Source organism: Corvus cornix, chromosome 7 (genome assembly GCF_000738735.6).
Source record: "Corvus cornix cornix isolate S_Up_H32 chromosome 7, ASM73873v5, whole genome shotgun sequence".
NCBI lineage: Eukaryota > Metazoa > Chordata > Aves > Passeriformes > Corvidae > Corvus > Corvus cornix.
Window position 1 is genome coordinate 26,855,203 of NC_046337.1, and position 21,427 is coordinate 26,876,629.

The window sequence follows — 21,427 nt, forward strand, 5'->3', positions numbered from 1 at the left end:
CCTCAAGTAACAATATTTAAAACAATTTATAAAAAAAAGTTTGGAGATATAAAATCACTTTCACACAAAATGTCTTTCCTCTTTCCCATGGAAAAATAAAGCTGCCATCTTAATTCTTGTTTTTGTTATGAGGGACTTTTTTTTTGAAGGGGAATGAAGAAATAGGGGTGCTATTGCTGAAAAAATTGGCTCTAAAGCACGCTGGTTTACAGAATGACTTACACTTCAGGCACAATTGGCCACTTCTTTTGAGTAAAACAGGATTTCTTTAAAAATTCACTTACAAGAAACATTTGATAGGTTCTCTGAAATTCTTTTACTCTGCAAAAAAAAGAATTTCTCAGGAGAGAAGTCAAATTCAATAATAAAATGGAAAGCAACCAGTTACACAAACTTTTGAGTACAAGTAGAAAATGCCTTAAATTTAACTTTGACAATACTGTCACAGCAAAAGAATCCATTACTACCTTAACACATATAAGTTTCAGTATATTTCCTCAACTACCCTTAATTTATACTAAATTCTGTAATATTCTGAAAATGAAAATCTAAGAATACATGAAGAAATAAAAAGGAATAAAGTTTTGCTGACCTGCAAAAGTCATTGGTACTTATCGAGATGGTAATTACTGCTATGTCATTATGAAGGTGTAGCTATGATCTAGAACATCTTTACCTACATGTTCCTGCAGAACTACTCAAGATCCATCTTTTTAGAAGTCACAGATGACATGAGAAAATAATACAGAAATAACAAAGCATTGCACACAAATGTTTCAGACTCTGGGTAGGTAAAAGACCATGTTGTGCTGATTTCTATGTGCTCCATATCTAATAGGTCTTCTTCATCAAGAATTAACAACCAATCTGTGAGAATGCAAGCACCCGTTCCCAATCAGTTCCTATGGCTGAGAACTCAAAGACTGTATTTATATTTGATAGCAATGGTTTTAAAGAGCCTTCCATTTTCACATAAAGCTATTTATGGTGTTTATTGTGTAGTTTTTAAAAACTGTTTTCAAACAGAAGTTTGAAATTCCCAGCAATTACATACAAATTTATCTGATCACTTCTAAAACATACTGATGACTACAGAATACTATTAAAACATAATTGAAAATTTTCAGAGATCTGCTGGGATTGTGTAAACAAAGAAGCCTTCAAACCCCCCATATTTCTTTCCAAAGAGTTCTAACTAGATTCAATATCCATTATTTTCTATTCTTATTTCTCCCTAAAAAAATAATTTTGAAGATCATAATTACAGCTAAATACTAGGATTTCTGGCAAAAATACTGTGCTTAACATAGCAGTTGGTATTTGGTCAAAGAAACTGACTAGCATCTTTTTACAGCAAAAAATAAGTTTGGGGTTTTTTTGTGGGTTTTGTTAATTTATTTTGGTTTGTCATTTTCTTCCTTTGTTTTAACAGTAATAACTAATTAGAATTGTCTGAAAGAAGTCTGTGTTGGAGTTCCCCACTATCAACACATTTACCTCCTATCTTCAAGATACACAGAACAAAATCCACTTTATTTTCTATATTTACATATTATTGAGAAAACTGCAACTTACTAAGTGCTGGATGGCTGTCCACAATCTGTACTGGAATAGTCTGTACATCTCCTAAGAGAATCTGATGGACTCCTCCTTCAAGGTTTCTGGAGTCATCCACCCCTCCAGCTGGTACCAGCTGGCCCATGGCAACCAGACTCTGATCAGAGCCAGGCAGAGTCCCAAAAGCAGGAGCAGCAGCACTACGCTGTGTTAGGCCAGCACCTGCTTGCAGGCTGTGCCCCTGACTAAGTGCTAGAGAATGGCTGGTTATTGCACTCCCTAGGGAATCCAGGAAACTCGAAGGGCTGGGAGGGGAATGGTTATTTACAGCTATCAGGGCCGTTGATCCGTTTGTTGAGGTAAATGTTGACTGCAGCTGTAATCCCTGTGAAAGAGAAGGCAGAAGTACCAACATACCAGTATTTACAGCAGAAGCAGCTTGCATTTAACAGCATGTATTGTATTTATTGGAACTAGATAGCCTCTGACTTTCTACTTATTATCTCTTTTGAACACTCAATCCTAGCAACTCTAGGCTCAAAATGTGCTTGAAAACAATTAAGACAACAAAATCCAGCAGCATTTAGAAGACTGCTGATGACCATAAAGCTCTAATTTTGGATTGATATGCAGTTTCAGATCCCTCCCCAGTACTGCCCATTCCCACAAGAGATGGGTATTATAAGCTAAGCACGCTGCTTTAAATAAACTGGTGTGAGGTAGAGCCAGGCTGTCCTCAAAAAGAAAGGGAAACAGCAAGTAGAACAGAATCTTACTACAGACTGTACTTCTAGCAAAAAGATCATGCATTTTATTGGGTTTCAGGAAATATGAAGGCAGCTTTTCAAAGCAGTTAAGGAAGAAGGATAAGAGAGCCAGCTTTGAAGGGAGATAAGCTTTAGAAGAAGCTCTTTTAGCATGACATTCTTATCCCTCTCTCTTCAGCCCTTCAACCTGCAAGTTTAAAGCTCTGAGCTAGGAGCAGTTTCAGGATTTTAAGGTATTTTCTTGAGAGGCTGGAGAAGGATTTAAAAGGAATAAACAAGACTGTCTCATCTCCCCACTGTTTTGCAGCATTTTCATTATAAAATGACTGGACTGTGTGGAAAATGAATAGGTACTTGGTTTGAGGTAGAAACCCACTACCTTTATCCTCTTGGTTTTGCCTTCACAAGGGACCCTACCTTCGAAGTGTCAAAAGATAGTAGTGGGATCCCCTGTACCACAGCTCTGTGCTAAATGTGATGCGCAAGAGCGACCAGACTAAGAGCTGGCAGCTACCTCAAAGTCTGTGTTACCCAGCTACTGTCTGGCATCAGGTGAGAGGGAACTTGCTGTTCTCAGCTCGCCTTCAGCACTTCCAGCACAGCATGTTTGATGTTCTGTAAATGACTTGACTGTACCTGAAGTTGTGCAAATATCTTGGGCTGAAGTGAAGAGAGTGAAGACAACAGCTGAGCTGTTTCTGGTGTCAAGGACTCCCCACTCTGGTTGGATTCTGCTTTGGTGATGACTGACTCCCCTCCTGAGCTCCCTACAGTGTCAAAGTGAGGAAGCACACAGTTATGACAAATCTCTTCTGTTTAATAAAAGCCACCCCTGTGAACCAAACAAACTCCCTTCAATCTCAATACAGATATCCAGAAGACACATATATACATACATATATATGCTGTTCTCTTTGCAGAACTTGGATGCTAAAGAAAGAAGACTGGGTATGACAAAAAGACAATACTGCAGGAAGATTGTATGTATCTGTACAGACCAAAAACCAGAGGCACCAATAAATCTGTTCCTGAGAGCAAAGTAATTGCACCCTACACCATGCTTTGAATCTGTAGTTGTAACATAAAAGCTGAAACATTTCTAGCAAAGCAGCAAATAATTTGACAGTATCTACACCTCAGTAAGGGCTTAATAACAGACAGGTATCAAAAGAAAGGATTGTCTTCCAAAATAAAAACCTACACAGGAAATTTTCTGTCTCACCACTCCCTTAATATCTTTGTGAAATTAGCATAACTTCTATGCAATATCATCCAAAGTCCATTTATCTGGAGGTCTTTCAGCCTACAGATTACATCATATCCTCAAAATTCTTATTTAATGCAAGAATGATGGACTTCATTTCCTGAAGGTTTGTGAAAACTGGGATTTGCTTGTAGTGATTTCTGCAAGAAAACTTCTCATGAGATCATTCCATTTCCTGTCTGAGCCACCCAGAACACTTTGGTTAAGATTTATACAGATGCAAGCAGACATTGCTCAGCTTCTTACTTCTCAGTTTCACTGTTATGGAGGTAAAAGAAGAACTTGTCCTGTGAATGCAGATTAGTCTAGTGAATGCAAAAGATTTGAGAATGGTCAATGGCAAACACTATCAAAAAATCATAGAGAAAGTTTCCAGCAGTCTGAGTGGATGTAGATTTTTCAACAGACATACTGATCTGCAGACTCTTAACAATTGTAACTGACCGGAAGATACATATAAATCTATAAATCTTCTTGAATGCAAGTACTTCAAATATTTACACTCTTTTTATTATTATACAGAGATCCCATATGCATATGTGAATGTTCACATGCAGGAAGAGATAGTAGTTCTCTCCCTAGGTCGTACTCTACAGCAACAAGCCTAGGAAAAAAGGTAATAGTTCAACTCCTCCTCTACCCACTACAAAGAAAGTTGTATCACAAGGATATAGGGAGTTCTGCACAAACAAGTTCTGTTCTTGCCTGATTTCTTAAATGTATAGTTGTCTCCATCTGGCACAAGTTGAAATTAAAAAAAAAAACATATACAAAGAGAAGTCTGAAAAGTTAATGCTGTTCTCCCTTGCTACCTCTTCACAAACATTAATGAGAGCTCATTTTTAGGAAGTCAGGCTTCTTTTTTGTAATACAATTATAAACATGTGTTGAAATGTCTACAAACACATACCCACACATATAAGGAGAGAAGAGACATGCTGCAATTAGAGTTTCTGTTTATATTCACTGAGCTGGTTCACATGTGCAGAAAACTAAACAAATCCCATTCTTTTGCTTCCTGTAAAATTCAGTATGTCACTGGATGGATGTTTACACATTTGATAGGCTACTTTGTCTTAGAAAATTATCTGTGTAAAACAAAGAAAGCAAGAATTGGTCTCTTTCTGAATGTTCTCCAGCACTCCGTTCATACCAAAAGTCACCCCTGCTGAGCTCTATCACTGTTGAAGCTGTTGAAGGCACAACTATTCTGTGTCTCTCCATAAAAGCACAGGAATGCCAATATTAACACAGGCATGCAAGCTTACGCACAGTAAGTCTGTTCACATTGCAAATTTCTTTTTTTCCTAAAAAACAAGACTTCCTTAAAAAAGAGGGACACTGTTCAAGCTGAGTCTAAACCTCTTGTTCTCTCACAGTTGTAAACACTGGAATTCCTCCCTAAAGCACCAAGCATACATAATGCTTTTCAGTTCAAATTAATCCATTGCAGCAGCAGCCAAAATAAGAGTTAAAAAATCCCAAACAAAACAGAGCCCAACCTTGGCCTTGTTTTAAACAGTAAATGCACTGGTGTATGGAACTGTTTCACATAAATCAGGTAGACCAAGCCATTTAGGAGAACTCATGCAGTGAGCCAAACCTCTGGGGGTTTATATTTCCTGCTACAACAAATAAGAAATTGGCCCACGTCACTCCCTGACCTAAGGGGAAAAGGACACAAATGCATCAGCAGGACTTCTTCAGCAAGAACCACAGGATAACTGTTGACACAAGTAAATCCTGAACATGACAACTGTGGCAGTGCCCCTTTGGTCCCTGTAGACTTCTCTGTCATCTGCCTAGAACAAAATGTACCCACCACCATGTATCAGTTAAATGCAGAAACCAGCTGGCTCTGCTACTGAGATTAAAAACATCTGCAAAGTCTGCAGCATCATCTGAACGTGTGCAAACCATTAGGCTCTTCCACCTCACTTCAATCATATCCCTGCTAAAAGCCACAGATAGAGTTCTGATGAGTTTCACATCAAACCTGTTAAACAAAGGATGGGGAAAGCATCTACAAACATGAAGAAAAGTTCTTTTGGTGCCACACTAGACAAAATGTCCTTGAAACAAGGGTGGGAAGGACAGAATAATCTAATTATTACCAGCCACCATAATCCAACAGAACATCTTAGCCTACGTGTAATTGTAACTATGTGGGTAGCAAGTAGATCTAGTTACAAACACCTGTATTTTGTCTTAGTACATGTTTTGAAGTTGAAGTAATAATAGTAGCAACCCACTTTCAACAAAGGAAAAACAGCGTAATATCTTGAAAAAAAACAGTCCTTTGACCAAGAATGCATAAAAATAAGTTTATATAGAAATCTACCATATCTACATTCTAGTTTTGCCACAGACTGGGAAGAAGTTTAACTGTGGCTCAGCAATCACTGGGAAGAGATGATACTTGGGTGCCACATTAATAAAGAAGTTACATCACAAAGAACTGAAGAAACACATCTCTCAGCCCTGCTGACACTTAACACCCGTGTTTCTATTTCTATTCTAAGCATCAAGGAAAAATGGAAAGGAGTGCTCTCAATTCCAGCAACAGAAATATAATGTTTGTTGTTCAGGGCCTGATCCTAGCACTGGAACTCATCAAGCCAATGACTTTGTGAGAAGCAGGAGTCTCAATGTGCATCGAAGTCCCTTTCAGCAAGATATTTAAGCATATGTGTAGCATGAGACATGTGGGAACTCAAGTACCCAGCTGGATCCTGGGTGTTGTGTCCCCTGACAGACATATCTGTTCAGTAGTAACTTAATTCTCTCTAAACAGGTGTTATTAGCACCCTCATCCAAGGTAAAATGTTCTTTCCAGATAACCATCCCATTAGAATTTCTGGTAGCTTGAAGATACTAAATAAAAGGCAAATTTATAATTTTAATACTTCTGCCAACAACATCATGACTATGCTCATTTTTTCCACACATGCAGTCAAATAGTTAAAAAAAAGTAAACCCACATAGTTATAGCAAAATAATCCTTCTTAAGTTCACCTGAGCAACGGGACATGACAGCAACCTCCCTGGAAGGAAAGTGACTTTCTGTGACATAGCTAACAAAACACACTTAGAGACAGACAGGTTATACATGCAGTCCTACCATCTGAAGGCGGTGAGGCAAACGCAACAGTCACTGTTTCTGTGAGGACATTCCCACTGTCTGTGGTCCATTGCAGCTGAAAGGAAAAATATCTCAGTTCTCAGAAAGGGTACAAGCTTGTCTACAGGAACACAGGCTCAAAATAGGACTGATGGAAAAGTGTCTAAAACTACACTTTCTTATTTTCTTATAATTATGCATTTTTTGAGCTCTTGATTCACACACACAAAAAAAAAACTACTGTAAAAGATTTTTAAACGTGCACTGTATCAGGAAGGTTAATCTGCTTTATCTGCTCATGACAGTTTAGTGACTTTAAAATAGAAAATAGTCAAACTATTTGGCTAACTAACAAGCACACTCACTCACCTGGGCTACAACAGTGTACGGAGAGGGAAAAGACTGATGACACAGCATGATTTAACAGTGCTGTTTGTCAAAGCTGATTTTAAATCAGCAATTTCTGAACAGTCAGTCTCATAACTGAGAAAACTAGGATCACTGTGTACCCTTTATTACTCAATACATGGAAGAAAATTATGGAACAAGATTTAAGAATTACTGAGCATTTGGAAGACTCAACTCCAAGCTTACTTCACTTGCTATAAACTGCATTTATTACTATTTACACATCCAAAATGTATTGTAAGTCCTAATTTAGACTGCACCTGAGACACACTTTTTCCCCATTTTTCCAGCTACTGAAAAGTAGTAGTAACTTCTTCAAAACACAGACAGTGACAAAGTAATGAATAAAATTTTATGCCACATGTCAATTTTTCTACACCAGTGGCTTCCAGTTCATGCAGTCATCAAGAAGTGCTAGTACTGTGTAATTTGTCAATCAACTAACAGCAATCCAATGCTGATGAGATAAATACCGAATAAGGTCAGAAGGTTTTATTCACATTCAAGCCAATCTTGCTCAGCCAGAGATTCCACTGAAAATATTGCTGCTGGAAATATAAAGTCACAGAGAATTCTGGATGAAATACAGCTAAGCGGTAAAAATTAAGATTTCCAGTATTTAACTCCAAAATCCAAAAGGATACACAAAGGCCAACATACCGTTGCTGGGATACTTTCTGAATTATACACCATCTCTCCATTCCTTAGGGACTTCTGCACTTCATGAATGTGGTTCTTGATGTCATTCACAGTGGGGAAGAAGGACAGGTTATGTCTTTCTGGCACTTCATCAGGCGTGAATAATTCTCTTTCCACATACTTTCTGTCATATGTTAAAAGACATTTATTACCATATTTAAATATATTCTGCTATTTCCCGCTGTTAAGAGACACTGCTACATTCTCCCTCCCCTTGCTGCAATGACAAGACAAAAGCAAGCTAGATGATCTTCTGAGCCAGTTCCTTGTGCATCTGCTACAGAGTTTGGAATTTAAAACCTCCATTTATTCAAGTAACTTTACAGAGTACAGCAGCTCTTAGTGGCTAACTACAATGCTATGGAGAGATATCAAAGGCTGGGAGAAACAGACTCATGACATCTGGGAAATAGATTCAGTAATGCATCAGCACTGCCCTTTAGCTGGAAACCAAATTAATCAAATGCAAAAGTAGATATAGTACTATAGACTGAGAGCATTGCAGACAGTTCTGTACCTTAGCTGCTTCCTCACTGCATAGACCTGCTCTATTCCCTGAGACACCAGTTCTCGGATCTTGTCTGCCACTTGAGGATGAAGTCGAGAAGGTAGAGTACTGTTCTCATCTCTAACAACTTCCTCCTCCTCCTCAGAAGACACAGAAAAATGGGAGGGCGAAGGAGGGAGGCAGGAAATTTCCATTTCATGATATTGGTGGGCTTGCTGAGTAGGTAACTGTACATACCACCTAGCAAGAAGGAGAGAGTTTATACACACAGTTCTCAAACAAAGGCGAAAAATTAGTGTCTTGGGGGAACAGTCTGACAACTACCAACAACCTAGTCAGGGCAACTTAAGATTTTACAGCCCCTGAGACAGAAGATGTCTTTCAGAACTCAGGGCCCTCACACACCTTTCAATGCAAAATGAACTAGATCAAACTCCAAATTAATACAACTATTTCTATCAATTCCCTGCATGGAAACACCTGCTGAAGTTCCATAGCTTAGTGCTTAACACATCTACTGAATTAATACTTCAGTGCCACAGAAGTCTTACTGACACTGTGAATTTTTTTTTACTTTTAATAAGTGACTAAGTGAAAAAAAAAAAAAAAAAGAAGACCAAGTAAAATACTGCTCTTTTCTGCTTCATTTGTGAAAATAAAGAAAAAAGTGGAAGTTTCACCTGAGGACTCCTCCAGCATCTATCAAGTTTTTCTTCAGCATGTTGAACGCTTTCTCCTGCTCCATTCTTATGATTTTCTTGTCAATTTTAGGGTCAGTAGGAACCCTGTATTCTGGAAACTTTTGAACCTTTTTAATATAGATCCTTCCAAGGAGGAATAAAAAAAATTCTCCATCAGTATACTTTGGCCTTGGGAGGGGAAAGGCAAAAATCCCACTTCATATCAGGCATTAATATGGAAATAGTTCAAGCAGAGCCATGTAGGGTGTGAGGAGTCTCTAAAAGAACGGTAAAATTCTTAAGGGTAAAATTCTTAAGGATGCAGACAGACACACTTGTGTTCTGGTCTGGAAGCCACTCAGCCAGAGTGATTTTACTCCTCAGCAAAAGCCCTCATCCCCCAGTATAGTAAAAGCACACCACCAATTGTGAGTAGGCTGCAGTTCACCCAGTTATGCAGAATTGAGCACATACAGACCTAGCTGCAACTATTCATCAAACGCACTCTTAGCTCAGTAAAAACTGAACAATCACCCAGGAGAATGCTCAAGGGTGAGGAAAAAAAAACCAAAACATTAGTGTTGAAGGAGGAGAAAATCCCCAGTGAACAGGAAGAACTGTAACTCCTTCAGCACATAGGACACGTGCTAGACTAGGATGACTGACTGATAACAGAGCAATTAAAAGCCTGAAGAAGAAACAACAAATAAGATGACAAAGTTTTAGGAGCAGAAATAGTCACTAAAGGACACCACAACAACTCATGAATGCTCAGGTAGACAATGAATCCCACTTGTATTTCATTAGTGATGTACTGCTACTTTGCATCCAGGCAACCTACCAAATTTCAGCCTGATTCAGTCAAATGGGACAGCATTTCCCTCCTTACCTCTAAATAAGTATCAACCTCAAGTTATCAAGGAGATAAAGCTAAGAGAGCTACAGTGAGTATCAGCTACCACCCCAAACCAGTGCTCTGTCACGGCTCACAGAAAGAATGCTTTATAGATAATTCTCACCTTGCTGGACAAGTGGCTTTGTACAGCTGGCCAGAGGTGCTTTCCTGCTCACCAGCTTTTTTAGGCTGAAATCCTTTCCTCCTTGGCCCATATTGGCACTCCATTACAATGGCTCTGCTTCCTGGAAACAGGAAGTAATACACTCTGTTCAAGCAATCACTGAATTCATTACAGTGAAATACTAACCACAGAAGAGATGAGGGTTCTGAAGCAGTTACTTCTGTTTGCCATCAGACTCTTCAGAAGGCAGAGCCCTAGTAATACAGTGCAAATGCTTCTCTCCCAGCATGTAAGAACACATAGCACTTTAAACCATTTCTCAACCTTATTACACCTCACAGAACTTCTGCAACGTATGTGAAGGCAAAATACTGGACTTTGCCCTGGTGAGCACCAATACTTTACAAGATGAGAAGTCTTGCAAGTTACCAAAAGAACACAATACTGGTAATAAACACAACAAGCAGAACCCCCAAAACAACGGAGAAAACCCCCGGCTGAAATCAAAGGTGTGATGGTTCTGGTTGGGATAGAATTAACTTTCTTCACAGTAGCCAATGTGAGGCTGTGTTTTGGATTTGTGCTGGAAACTGCTGATAACACAGGGATGTTTAGTTACTGCAGAGCAGGGCTTACACAGGGTCAAGGTCTTTTCTGCCTCTCATCCCACCCCAACAAGGAGGAGGCTGAGGGACACAAGAAACTGGGAGGGGACACAGCTGGGACAGCTGACCCAAAATGACCAAAGTCATATTCCATACCATATGGCATCATGTACAGCATATAGAGCCAAGGGAAGCAGGAGGAAGAGGGGGACATTCAAAGTTAGAGTGTTTGTCTTCCCAAGTAACCATTACAAATGATGGTGTCCTGCTGTCCTGGGGATGGGAAGTTGTGAGTGAATCCTGATTTTGATTTACTTGTGTGTGTGGATTTTCCTTTACCTTTTAAATAGTCCCTATCTCAACCCATGAGTTTTCTCATGTTTACCCTTCCAATTCTCTCCCTCATCCCACTGGAGGAATAAGTGAGCAGCTCTGTGGTAATTTCCAGCTGGGGTCAAACCACAAGATAAGGTCAACAGCCATTTCCAGCCTCCTGGCTTAGATCAACACTTCAGACCATGCTGTCCCATAAAAGCTCAGCCTTGCAGTTAAGAAGTCATAACTGCTAAATAACAGTTTTAGCACAGCACACCCACGCAAAGCCAGACAGGCTTAAATAAATACTGTTTTGCTCTGAACTCGAATTAAGCGACTTCTTCCAGTCAGATCTCTAACAAAAGGGATTGACAAGTAAAGCACTGAAGTGGTCAAGAAAGGAACATCTTCCAAATTTCTTCCACATCACATTTAGTTATCTTTTATTTATAGTTCGCGTACTCCAGCATGCAGGCAAGGAGCTGCCTATGCCACAAGTGATAAACCCAAAAACTTTTGAAGTATTATAACAGCAACATAATGTGTTTCCATAAGATACCAAATGATCTAGATGAAACTAAAGATGTCTGATATGCATGTTCAGGAAAAGAAAGGGTATGTTGCTTTGATTTTATTCTTAGTTTTCTTTTATCTCTCAGTTTATGGCTGAAGCTTTAAAACTGGTGCTAACATTTCCCTTTTACAGTAACTTTCAGGAAAAAAAAAGAAAAAACCCCAAACATAACCTACATTCCTGTCACTCATTTTCTCTGCGCAGCAATTAAAGCCCGTTCATTTTATATCCAAATTAAACTTAGTAATTTCACATATGCACCGCATGAGCTAAGTATGTAATTAACAAGCTGTGAAGTTTGCATGTACATTTCAAAAAAACCCCAACACCAAAAGTCTCTCTGCTGAAGTCTGTTGACGTTTATGTTGTTTGTTTGGCTTTTTGAATTTATTTATTACTTTAAAGGTTGCAATTTGAATAGTTTATTGACTCCAGTGGAACAAACTCTTCCAAAGGTATTCAAGTTTAATCAAACAAGCTCTTATCCTTGTGAGAACTTTCATGTCCTAATAGAGTAAGATGGGACCTCCGCCTAAAGACCTCATCACAAGAACCCCCATCAAATGGTACTTAGCTAATTTCTAAAGGACAAAAGGAAATCATCACAACAAAACATAAAAAAGGAAACAAACTCCTTCAGACGCTCACAGCAGTGTCCCAGCTGCTCCCTTTTTATGTTTGTGTCTTGACCTTATCAAAACTAAGGAACAACATGAAGCTGCTTCTTTATGGCCAGTTGGGAGCTGATGTTGAAATTTTGAAAGTAGTTATTAAAATAAAAGTTAGTTACCTGCATTGACAAAGGGGATCCCATCATATGGGACATACTGAGATTTCCACATCAACCGTGTGGCAGGTTTGGCTGGGCTTGGAGACTGGCGCGTCCCCCACACACTTTGTGTTTGCTGCTTGTGTAGCGTGAGAACACTCTCTAACTCTGTCTCGCTCACACAATAGCCGCGGTACGAGTCCCCAATTCTCTGCATAGAAAGGACGGGAAATAATAGGATTATTCACCCACCTGACTGCTGAACATTACACAAAAAAAAAAAGCAGTCAGGGACTCCGGCAGGTGAGAACATAGGCCCAGATTTTTGCATTCCATGATTTTTGTCCCCACAGTAGTATCCTCATAAAGAGATTTACTACAGGATCTAACACAAGAGCAGTCCCCACTGAGGTCACGAGTTTGTCAGCCATCCAAGACCCTAAGAACACAAAGAACCCCTGAAAAGGTTACAGTCACACACACTACAACTCTGATTTCCAGAGGACAACTTCACTCCTGAGGTTTACCCCCAACACACACTTCAGTGGCAGTCACTGACTAGACAAATTACTGTTAGATGAAGTTTTTCACTTGACTGCCATAGAGAATCTCTGAATCACTAATAATTGTCTCTGCATCTAGTGCAACACACGCACACTGCACCAAGCTGGAGCAGAATGCACCTGCCCATAGCACCAGTAACTGTCTCGCCTACTTAGTGCACTAACTTTGAACTGAATGTCTCACACAGCATCCCTCCCAACCTTCGAGGCACTCTTGATTCTCAACATTACACAACATAATATACCAGATTTGCCACGTGCAAACTGATGAGGATGTCAATGAACTCTGCTAATGTCTGGGCAACTCCACAAAAACTGCATCTAACTTGACTCAAAGTAGTTACCCAGCTACTCAGTGCCATCACAGTTGGTTCAGTGCTGGTCTACCAGGGCCAGCCAGCAAGCAACAAAATTACTGGGACAGAGAAGAACTTTCCATCAAAACCCAGAATTCCATGCTTGCTTCTGTTCATATGCAGCTCAGGGTCAGGCTGTAACCAACTGTAACAGCCACAGTAGTTTGCCAGCTCAATCTTACAGTGTATCTGTGGGATAAACACACGGTGAATGAGTACTAAGGTCTGATAGATTTATTTTGCCACCTTCAGTGAAAGAACAGCCAGATGTTTAACTAATACTGACAGCAAAAGGAGCAATGGTGTCTCTCCAAGATTAGCATACAGATACCTTAGTGACAACTGCTTAAAACCAGCCTCATGCCTTTCTAAGAAAAACAGAAGGTCTGTGGTTAGCAAGACCTAAAGTCAACGAAGAACCAGTGAAGATCTTGTGAATGAACTGGGCCAGCACAGTGCTGCTGATAGTGCAAGGCCAGACGCAGAGGGTCGTGTGTGCACCAGGTGTGAGTCACTGAGACATGAGCTGCTCACACCTCAGAGCTCGCTGCTCTGCAGGCACTGCTGCAGCAGCTAACCAAGTCAGCACAGGCTCCACTCACGGCTGTGGGGAGCAAGAGACATTGGCAACTGTTTAGCCAGAAGTTATAAATAACACTTCAGTCCAAAACTTGATCTGAAAAATTCAGGAGAAGCAAAGCAGCCTGAGAAGTACCAGAACTTTGTTCTTTCCAGAAACCTGGGACACTGCCTTTCAGAAGAGGGATTACAGCACCACTGTACATAATAAGTACTGCACAACCCAGAGGTGATTTTTTTCCCATATCTTATACCTGTCACTATAAATAGGTCACTGACCTTATTCTAGAGAGATGAGAAGACTGATAAAACTGTTCTGCCAGAAAAGCAGCAAAAGTTACGGCACTCTCTCCTATTCTGGCTTTACTTTTGCACAAGTTAGATCATTTCCCCTAAATTGGTGGGAGAGGAGGAGGAGAAGAAAACCATAAAGCATGTAAGATTCCTGCTTTCTACAAGCAGGGAAAAAACAGACAAATGAGACTATCTTCTTCAGACAAATAAATTAACCTTATTTTGTACAGTTAATTAATGCAGTTTTCAACAACATTTTATTTCAGTATGCTGATACATGCAGGAAATGCATTCTGATCAGACCACTGAAAACTAAATAGGTTATTGAAAGTAACTGGTTTGAAATTAACTCTGTAACAAGTAATTACCTTGAAGTAATTGCATTCTCTCCAGCCCTTTAACTCCAAGGTTCAAGCCAAAAAACAGGAGCAATTCCTTCTCTCTCTCCTGGCCTTGCCTCAGCAAAGGTACATACAAGCTTGCCCTAAAGTACACACACCAAGACTGCAGTTTTCCTCAAGGAAACTAACAGCAGCAGGGTAGCAGAGGCATTTGCAGCCCAGACACAGCAAGTGTAAGCTGAACATTTCAAGGCAGTAGGGAACTGACACCAAACACAGAGCTTGGTGGTAATTTGGATGACTGCAGCTTTTACTGCTGTTTGCCCGCAGTACTAACTGCTGAAGGAGTCACTGCCCTTCGGAGTGCAGCGGCTTCACCTGCTGACATCTTGTGTGAGTCACAGAGACCTCAACACTGTTTTAAGTTTGTTTCAGTTCCGGCAGACAACTGAAAGAGTAGAGTTGTGAGCTGATGTATTCACCGGCATCTCTCCAAACTGGATCTCCAAATTCAGTAGGACCCTTCAATTCTGTTACTAGTAACAAAACATTTTGACACCTGAAAGATAAACAACACCTCAAAATCCCAGTGTCTCCAGTCTGTGCCCCAAAAAAGGCACATACATCCCAGCTCTCTCCGGTGGATCAGGGAGGATTAGCACATACAAGCAACAGTTCTGCTGAGCAGCAGAGGGAAATGTTTGTGTCCTCAGAACACATTCAGACATTATTTCTATTTCCTTTTCTTTAAAAATAAGATCTTTTCTGTAAATGCTGCTGTGAATTTTAAAGCACAGCAGGTGAAATTTCTTGTAATAGATAGACAAAGCAGATCATAAGTCCTCCAATAATACAATACCAATAATAAATGATTCAGATAAGCCACATTGATGTTAAGTCAGGAAAGAATATACCACATAGTGCTAAAAACACTGTGAACTTTATCAACTAACTGGCCAACTGAATTAAGAAATTGATTCTATAAACATGGTGTTTCCACCATGGAAAAATTCATGCTATTAATTTTCTGACTTCTTAACGCTTATGTGGACATAAGAGTGGACAGTACCATTTGTATTAAATAAATGGCATAACACAAGAGAAATAGATGAATATATTTATTTTAAAAATTGTTTCTAAGTAGATTGAGAGAAATTCAATTTCTAGGTCCCTCAAACTGCAACTTCTAGTTATCAATGGCCAAGCCAATAGGAAGAAAAAAAAAAGAAGTGGTAGAAATATCAAAAGAGATTAAGCAGCTAGAGAGTATGAGCTTTCCTTCTAAAAAGTATTAAGAGAAAGTAAAATAAACATCTATCAGGAAGAGTTTGATAGTAGGAGGAAGGGGTAGTTGATCTCTCAGGAAACTTCCCATCTCCCCTGCTTTCCTGTTAAGTGACTTATGACGCATTCTAGCTGCTGATAGTATCCTAGTCATCTGGACAGTTCTGCAGACACCTACCAATACGCAAATAGAGGAAGAGCTCTGTTTAGGTCAAAAACCATCACACAGAATAAAGACTGAGCATTTTTTAACAAAAGAGAAAACAAACACATGTAACCTAACCTGCTGGGACCAAAAAAAAAAAAAAAAAATCAGCAAGAATATCTAAAATAGGAATCCTTAGTAAAATATTGATATTAGGGTGCATTAAGTCTCAGACTTAACACTGGCCAGTCATATGGATTTTGATTTCTATGGGATAACACAAACCAATATGAACAGTTGCAGAAGTCAGCAAAGTTTGCACGGTAGCTCAGGAGCAAACTCTACCATGGCGCACAATGGCTCTTCCCAGCACTACAAGGTATCAGGTTTTCAGCAGCACTTTTTTTACTTCAGGAGCTGGTAATGGTCAGTTATTCTAAAATTCTCAAATTAGAAAGGGATTTCACAGCATTTTATGTGTTTAACTGTGCTAGCAGTCCCGGTGCTATATACCAGGAAGCTTGAACACTTCTACAGCCATGACTTATTCCTTTCACAGAATAGGACCATTATCTTAGAGCTAGATGATAAAACACCAAGTCAGAATTCTTTGTGGCCCACCTCACAGCTCCTGAGACGGCGCGCCCATGCAGGTGTGTTTAGTGGCAATGGTTGAAGAGGGATAGGAAAAGGATTTTCCACTACCCTGAAAAAAACAAAAAAAAAATAGAAGTTTATACAGACATTCAGAAAAGCTACAATTTAGACTAAACTACAGGTAACATCAAATCAGTGTATTACGTATAACCCTAGAGCATATGATCAAACTATGGATATTTTACCAATATGCCTTAAAAACCTGTGGTTCATTTTCTTCATATTCTATTTCACTGTTAAAATAATTTACAGTGAATCAAAGTATTAAAAAAACCCACTGTTTTCTACATTCAACTTCTCCAAACATTCAGTATTCTTAGTACTGTTACCTGACAACAGTTGACAAAACATGGTGAAATAGACCAGCTGATTGTCTTGATAATTTTCTTATGCAAAATGATGGTAAAATGCTGAAGATTAAAACCAATATCGAACACTTGTTGCATGCTGCACATTTTAATTTACTTTAAATTACTGAAAAACAGTTCCAGTAACTATTTAAACCTAGTTTCTCCATTCCCTAAATTCTGGGGCAGAAACAATGATAACTCACTGCTTACTACTCCAAAACAAGTGTATTGCCTCCTGTCTACACAAATATATCTCACTTCCAAGATTATTTTTCTGACATGCACAGACTGTGTTCACACATCACACATTCACAAACTTCTCTCTTTGTTTTACATGTTTCTTGAATATATATAATTTCTGTTTTAGTGAGATTACTCTGATCTTTTCTACTACTTGATTTCTAAAGAGCATAAACCAATGCAAACCCAGCTTGCAGTCCACAGAGCAAATGCCTTCTTTGGGAGTTTTTTGTTATTGTCACTTTTCATTGTTGCTGTTCCTTTATTTGGTTGGGTTGAGGTTGTGAGGATTTTTTGAAGTAAAAAGGAATTCCAGAGTATTCAGAATTAAAACAGTAGGCAACATTTAGCATGGGGAGAGATTTGGGTGGATATCAAGTGAAGAATACCTAACAACTAACAAACTTCGGAAACTTAGCTGATCAATCTGCCTAAGCATTTCACCAACACACACCATTAGCAGCAGCTTTCTCATATTTTATCAGAGGACACTGAAGAAGTTATCCAGAGAACAAAGATTAGGCTCTCAAAGTTAATGACAGCTATTGAAAACTCCATCTAAAAAATTCACCTCTACAAGTAACTGTTCTTGTGGAAGCATGGTTTGTATAGGTTTTAGTACATTCATCCAAGAAACTCTACTCCCTCAAACATCAACTTTCCCTGCAGTTCCTTCACTCGGTCACTTTCAACTCCAGGCAGGCAGTAACAGTATCTGTTTAAAGTCATTTCAGTATTTGGCATTGATTTACTTTAAATGTCCACCTATTGCTGCGGTCAGAATATATCTCTGGAATACAGGTACTTGAACTGCTTTCCCTATTGCGCCGGCACAAACAAAAGCTGCCTGGAAACACAGTTAGCTACACATCACTCACTAACACTGTGGGTTCATAACCTCTGTTCCATGGTAATTTTGTGATAACCACTGCAAAAACAAACTGCAAGAAAAAAAAGGCAGTGGTAGCATTGGATCAAAGTGATTGTTCATCCTTTTAACCCCTGACCTACCTGGTAGTTGTTTTTTTCGATACAGTGAGAGATGCCTGTGGATGTAGAATGTAACTGCTTGCACTGTCTGCTATAGAAGCCACCACCACAGTCTGCAGATTCCCATCACCACACTTCTCTTCCGAAATATCTTTATAAAAATAAAGCAGCTTCTTGGTTAATAACTGAATGTAGAATGGGGAAAAACAAGCTATGATTAAACTTTGTGTGCTGTTAAAGCAAGCCTTTTGACATAGGAAATAAGTTTTATAGGTGATAAAGTAATCTAATCGTTGTGAATCAGTGCTCGAACTCCTGGCACAAATATGAAGATACACTTGATAAGGTTGCTTATATTTAAGGACTCTGATAGCCGTGCTACTGCTTATGAATCCTTCCACAACAAAGCAAATAATCAGAACAACTTGCAAATTACTCTGCTTCCAGGAATCCACATACGACTGCCCAAGTATTTTGTTCAGCTGCAAGTCACATACTGGTTGCTTTTAAAATAAGAAAAAATGAGATAATGATACTGCTTTGTACTTAGAAAAGAACACTTAAACAAGAAAAACAGGCCTCTTGTAATTGAATCTGACATGCTGTTAGAACAAATGTTTTAGCCTTTCTTGGTAATAGGGAGCAATCCACAAGCCAAAAATTGCTCCTAAATTGAAGGCTGTGTGTACAGTTAAACAAAAACATAATGGAAAACTGTGAAAGCAGACGTTCAATATTTTGGTCTCAACATAAACACACAAGGTCTCTTTAGATGAAGGATTTTTGCCCTTCAATTATGAAAGCTTCCTTCCCTCATCCAGAGAGAGAGTGGTAAGCTATTAACACAGTACAGAAATGGATCCACAGGAAAGCTCTATAAGAAGATTCATAAGTGTGCACTCGGATTAACACCACTCTGGCTCAAAGCACAGGCTCCTCCCACAGAGACGTGCCCTTAAGACACTACAGGCTACTCTGAAGTCTGCACCCTTCCATGCATTACCACCATGTGCAGACAAGTGAAACAGGCTGACAGGCCATTCTCCTTCCTCTTTCACCTCCACAGTAAACTGCTGACCAGTCTTCCTAACTGTCTTTTAAAGACCAAACTGCAAAATCTTTTACTCAGTATGTCACAAAAAGAACCAAACCAAACAAACAAAAAAAAATCCCACAAATGACACCTGTATCACTGTTGTAGAACATGTATTCAAATACTGGGATAGCAAACCCCATGTTGAATGAAAAACGGAAATGCAAAACTGCTATTTAGTACTGGAAGTTAGTGCTTTCAAAGAGTAGCAGCAATTGTTTTGTAACTAAAGGCTCACAGTTGACTTTAAAGTAATGTAAGAGTCTGCTGTAACCAAACTTGGTCTTACCCCTGCAAGAGCTGGACAGGGAGGGAAGGTTGAGCATTAGGGCAGGAACAAGCCTTTCAATGCAAGGTCATGAAACGATATTGCAACCCTAAATGATCACGACTTGAACCTCAAATCTTTCTTCTATCCACCCAGCACCAGGACTCTAGTCTTACTGTGAGCTATCATTCCACAGGAACACTCAACCAGTGCTCAAATTTTGAGAATTTTATAGAGAGAATGAAAAACAGTTTAAAAAACATTTGAGAGTTTAACAAAATGTGACCACCTCATTCTCAGTCTTACTCTGTGAATGCAAACTAGTACACAGTGTTCTGCCATCCAGCAAGGATTGCAGATGAATAATCAATGCTTTCAGCTTCCAGTACATCCATTTTCTAGAGAAAACCTGAAAAGTTGCACTTCTAGTTGTGCACATGCTTAAAATGTGACAATTAACACATTCCAATGAATGGAAAGTTACATCTCGTTTTCCTTGACTGGGAACTGGATTTCTACCTAAGTGATTCATTCCTGGCTTCACAAAAGATGCATCATCACCAGTGATCTCTGGAACAGAAGATTTAATGTTCTTCTGGCCTGTCTGCACTACAGGAATTAACGACTTCATTCAAAATGAAGTAAACAAATAGTGAAAATTTGAAGCTGATAGGACAGCCAATGGCACAAATATGCTTATTAATGGTAAATAAGGCAAGAAACAACTCTGTGCTTGATATGCCCATCTACCCACCACATGCCCTTCAGAAAGGTGGTATAATAGCTCTTCTTCAATAAGGTTTTGCCCAACAGAAAGTGTGGTGTGTGAGGCACCAGATTCATAATCAGGAAGCAGAATCTGTGTGTATTTTGTCTTAAAACTGACCAAGGAAAGGAAACAAGGTGCTTAAAAAAGACCATGCAGGATGTGCTTACTCACCGGAGCACAAACCCTCAAGTCCCACAGGTTAAACTCACCCTGCGTGCTGGTCACATCCAGAAGCTGACCTGGGGGAATAATCACTTGGGTCACTCCTGGCTGGGCAGAAGGAATGACATGCAGCACCTGTCCATTTTCTGACTGGCTGGCAACAATCATCTGTAAGGCAGTCACAGAGAAGCATGAATGGCATTAGTTTGTATGGTGATCATGCAGCACGACTGGGTTTGATTATTACCAGAACAGGAAATATTTTGCTTAGAATTAGGGCCTGTATACTTACTTGATTTTACATAATAAAAAAACTGTCTCTTTATTGTCCATTTCTTAAAATCAATTTCCCCTTTTAAAATAGCCCTTTAATTAAGGAAAGAATAAAACCACACAACCTTATCCGATTCTACAATGAATTACACATTTATTTGAAACTTACAACACTGTTATTAAAGCTATCAAACACCTGAAAGCCATTCATAGCTGGATTCACCGTAACCCCATTCATGGACTAGCAGAACTACTCATAACGTAAAAATTTTGACCTTTACTCCTAAGAAACTGACCTCTATGGGCAGCACTTCATGCAAAAGCAAAGGAGAAGAAAAGCTCCAGGACTTAAAAAAAAATACGAATTAAATCACCTTGGATTCTGAAAAACTTAAACAACTCCTTATGGTATATTTACCCATAATTACAAAGGACTCTGGGTGAGAGAGTTATGTTTTTTACAAAATAGATGTTACAAATTACAAAGCAACATTTTAAGAAAATTATTTGAGGGCTGGGGGAAATGTGAGATGTAATGACTTAGCTTACTGCTAATGTTCTGATTTCCCAAAAAAAACCAGAGTGACTTATCCAGGGAACATAGAGAAAACAGCAGCAGCAGAAGTACAAGATCTTATCACACTACAGCATCCAGGCTTGATACTGACAAAAGACATCAGCTGTTGTTTAATAAAATTAGTAATGGCTGCAGACAGAACGTGCCTACCTGAAGAAGGGCAACTGGAGCATGAACTGTACCACTGAAAAGCTCCACCT

At 39.2% G+C, this 21,427-nt stretch overlaps 1 protein-coding gene across 21 annotated transcripts in view; it reads right to left on the bottom strand.

Annotated features, from left to right (window-relative positions):
* The window catches only part of CARF (calcium responsive transcription factor), a 35,628-nt gene that overhangs the window by 8,507 nt on the left and 5,694 nt on the right, over window positions 1-21,427 (bottom strand). For 18 of the 21 annotated variants that reach the window (XM_039554812.1, XM_039554809.1, XM_039554811.1 and 15 more), the window contains 11 exons: window positions 20,425-20,545; window positions 18,107-18,236; window positions 16,470-16,554; window positions 12,308-12,497; window positions 10,024-10,144; window positions 9,005-9,148; window positions 8,334-8,564; window positions 7,778-7,940; window positions 6,710-6,785; window positions 2,961-3,091; window positions 1,576-1,942 (listed from right to left, as the gene is read on the bottom strand). In XM_039554812.1, the coding sequence (XP_039410746.1) occupies window positions 1,576-1,942; window positions 2,961-3,091; window positions 6,710-6,785; window positions 7,778-7,940; window positions 8,334-8,564; window positions 9,005-9,148; window positions 10,024-10,144; window positions 12,308-12,497; window positions 16,470-16,554; window positions 18,107-18,236; window positions 20,425-20,545 (1,759 nt within the window). Of the gene's footprint in view, window positions 1-284; window positions 1,943-2,960; window positions 3,092-6,709; window positions 6,786-7,777; window positions 7,941-8,333; window positions 8,565-9,004; window positions 9,149-10,023; window positions 10,145-12,307; window positions 12,498-16,469; window positions 16,555-18,106; window positions 18,237-20,424; window positions 20,546-21,377; window positions 21,403-21,427 lie in introns of those variants that run through there. The other 3 variants (XM_039554815.1, XM_020585031.2, XM_039554816.1) reach the window with 3 other exon arrangements.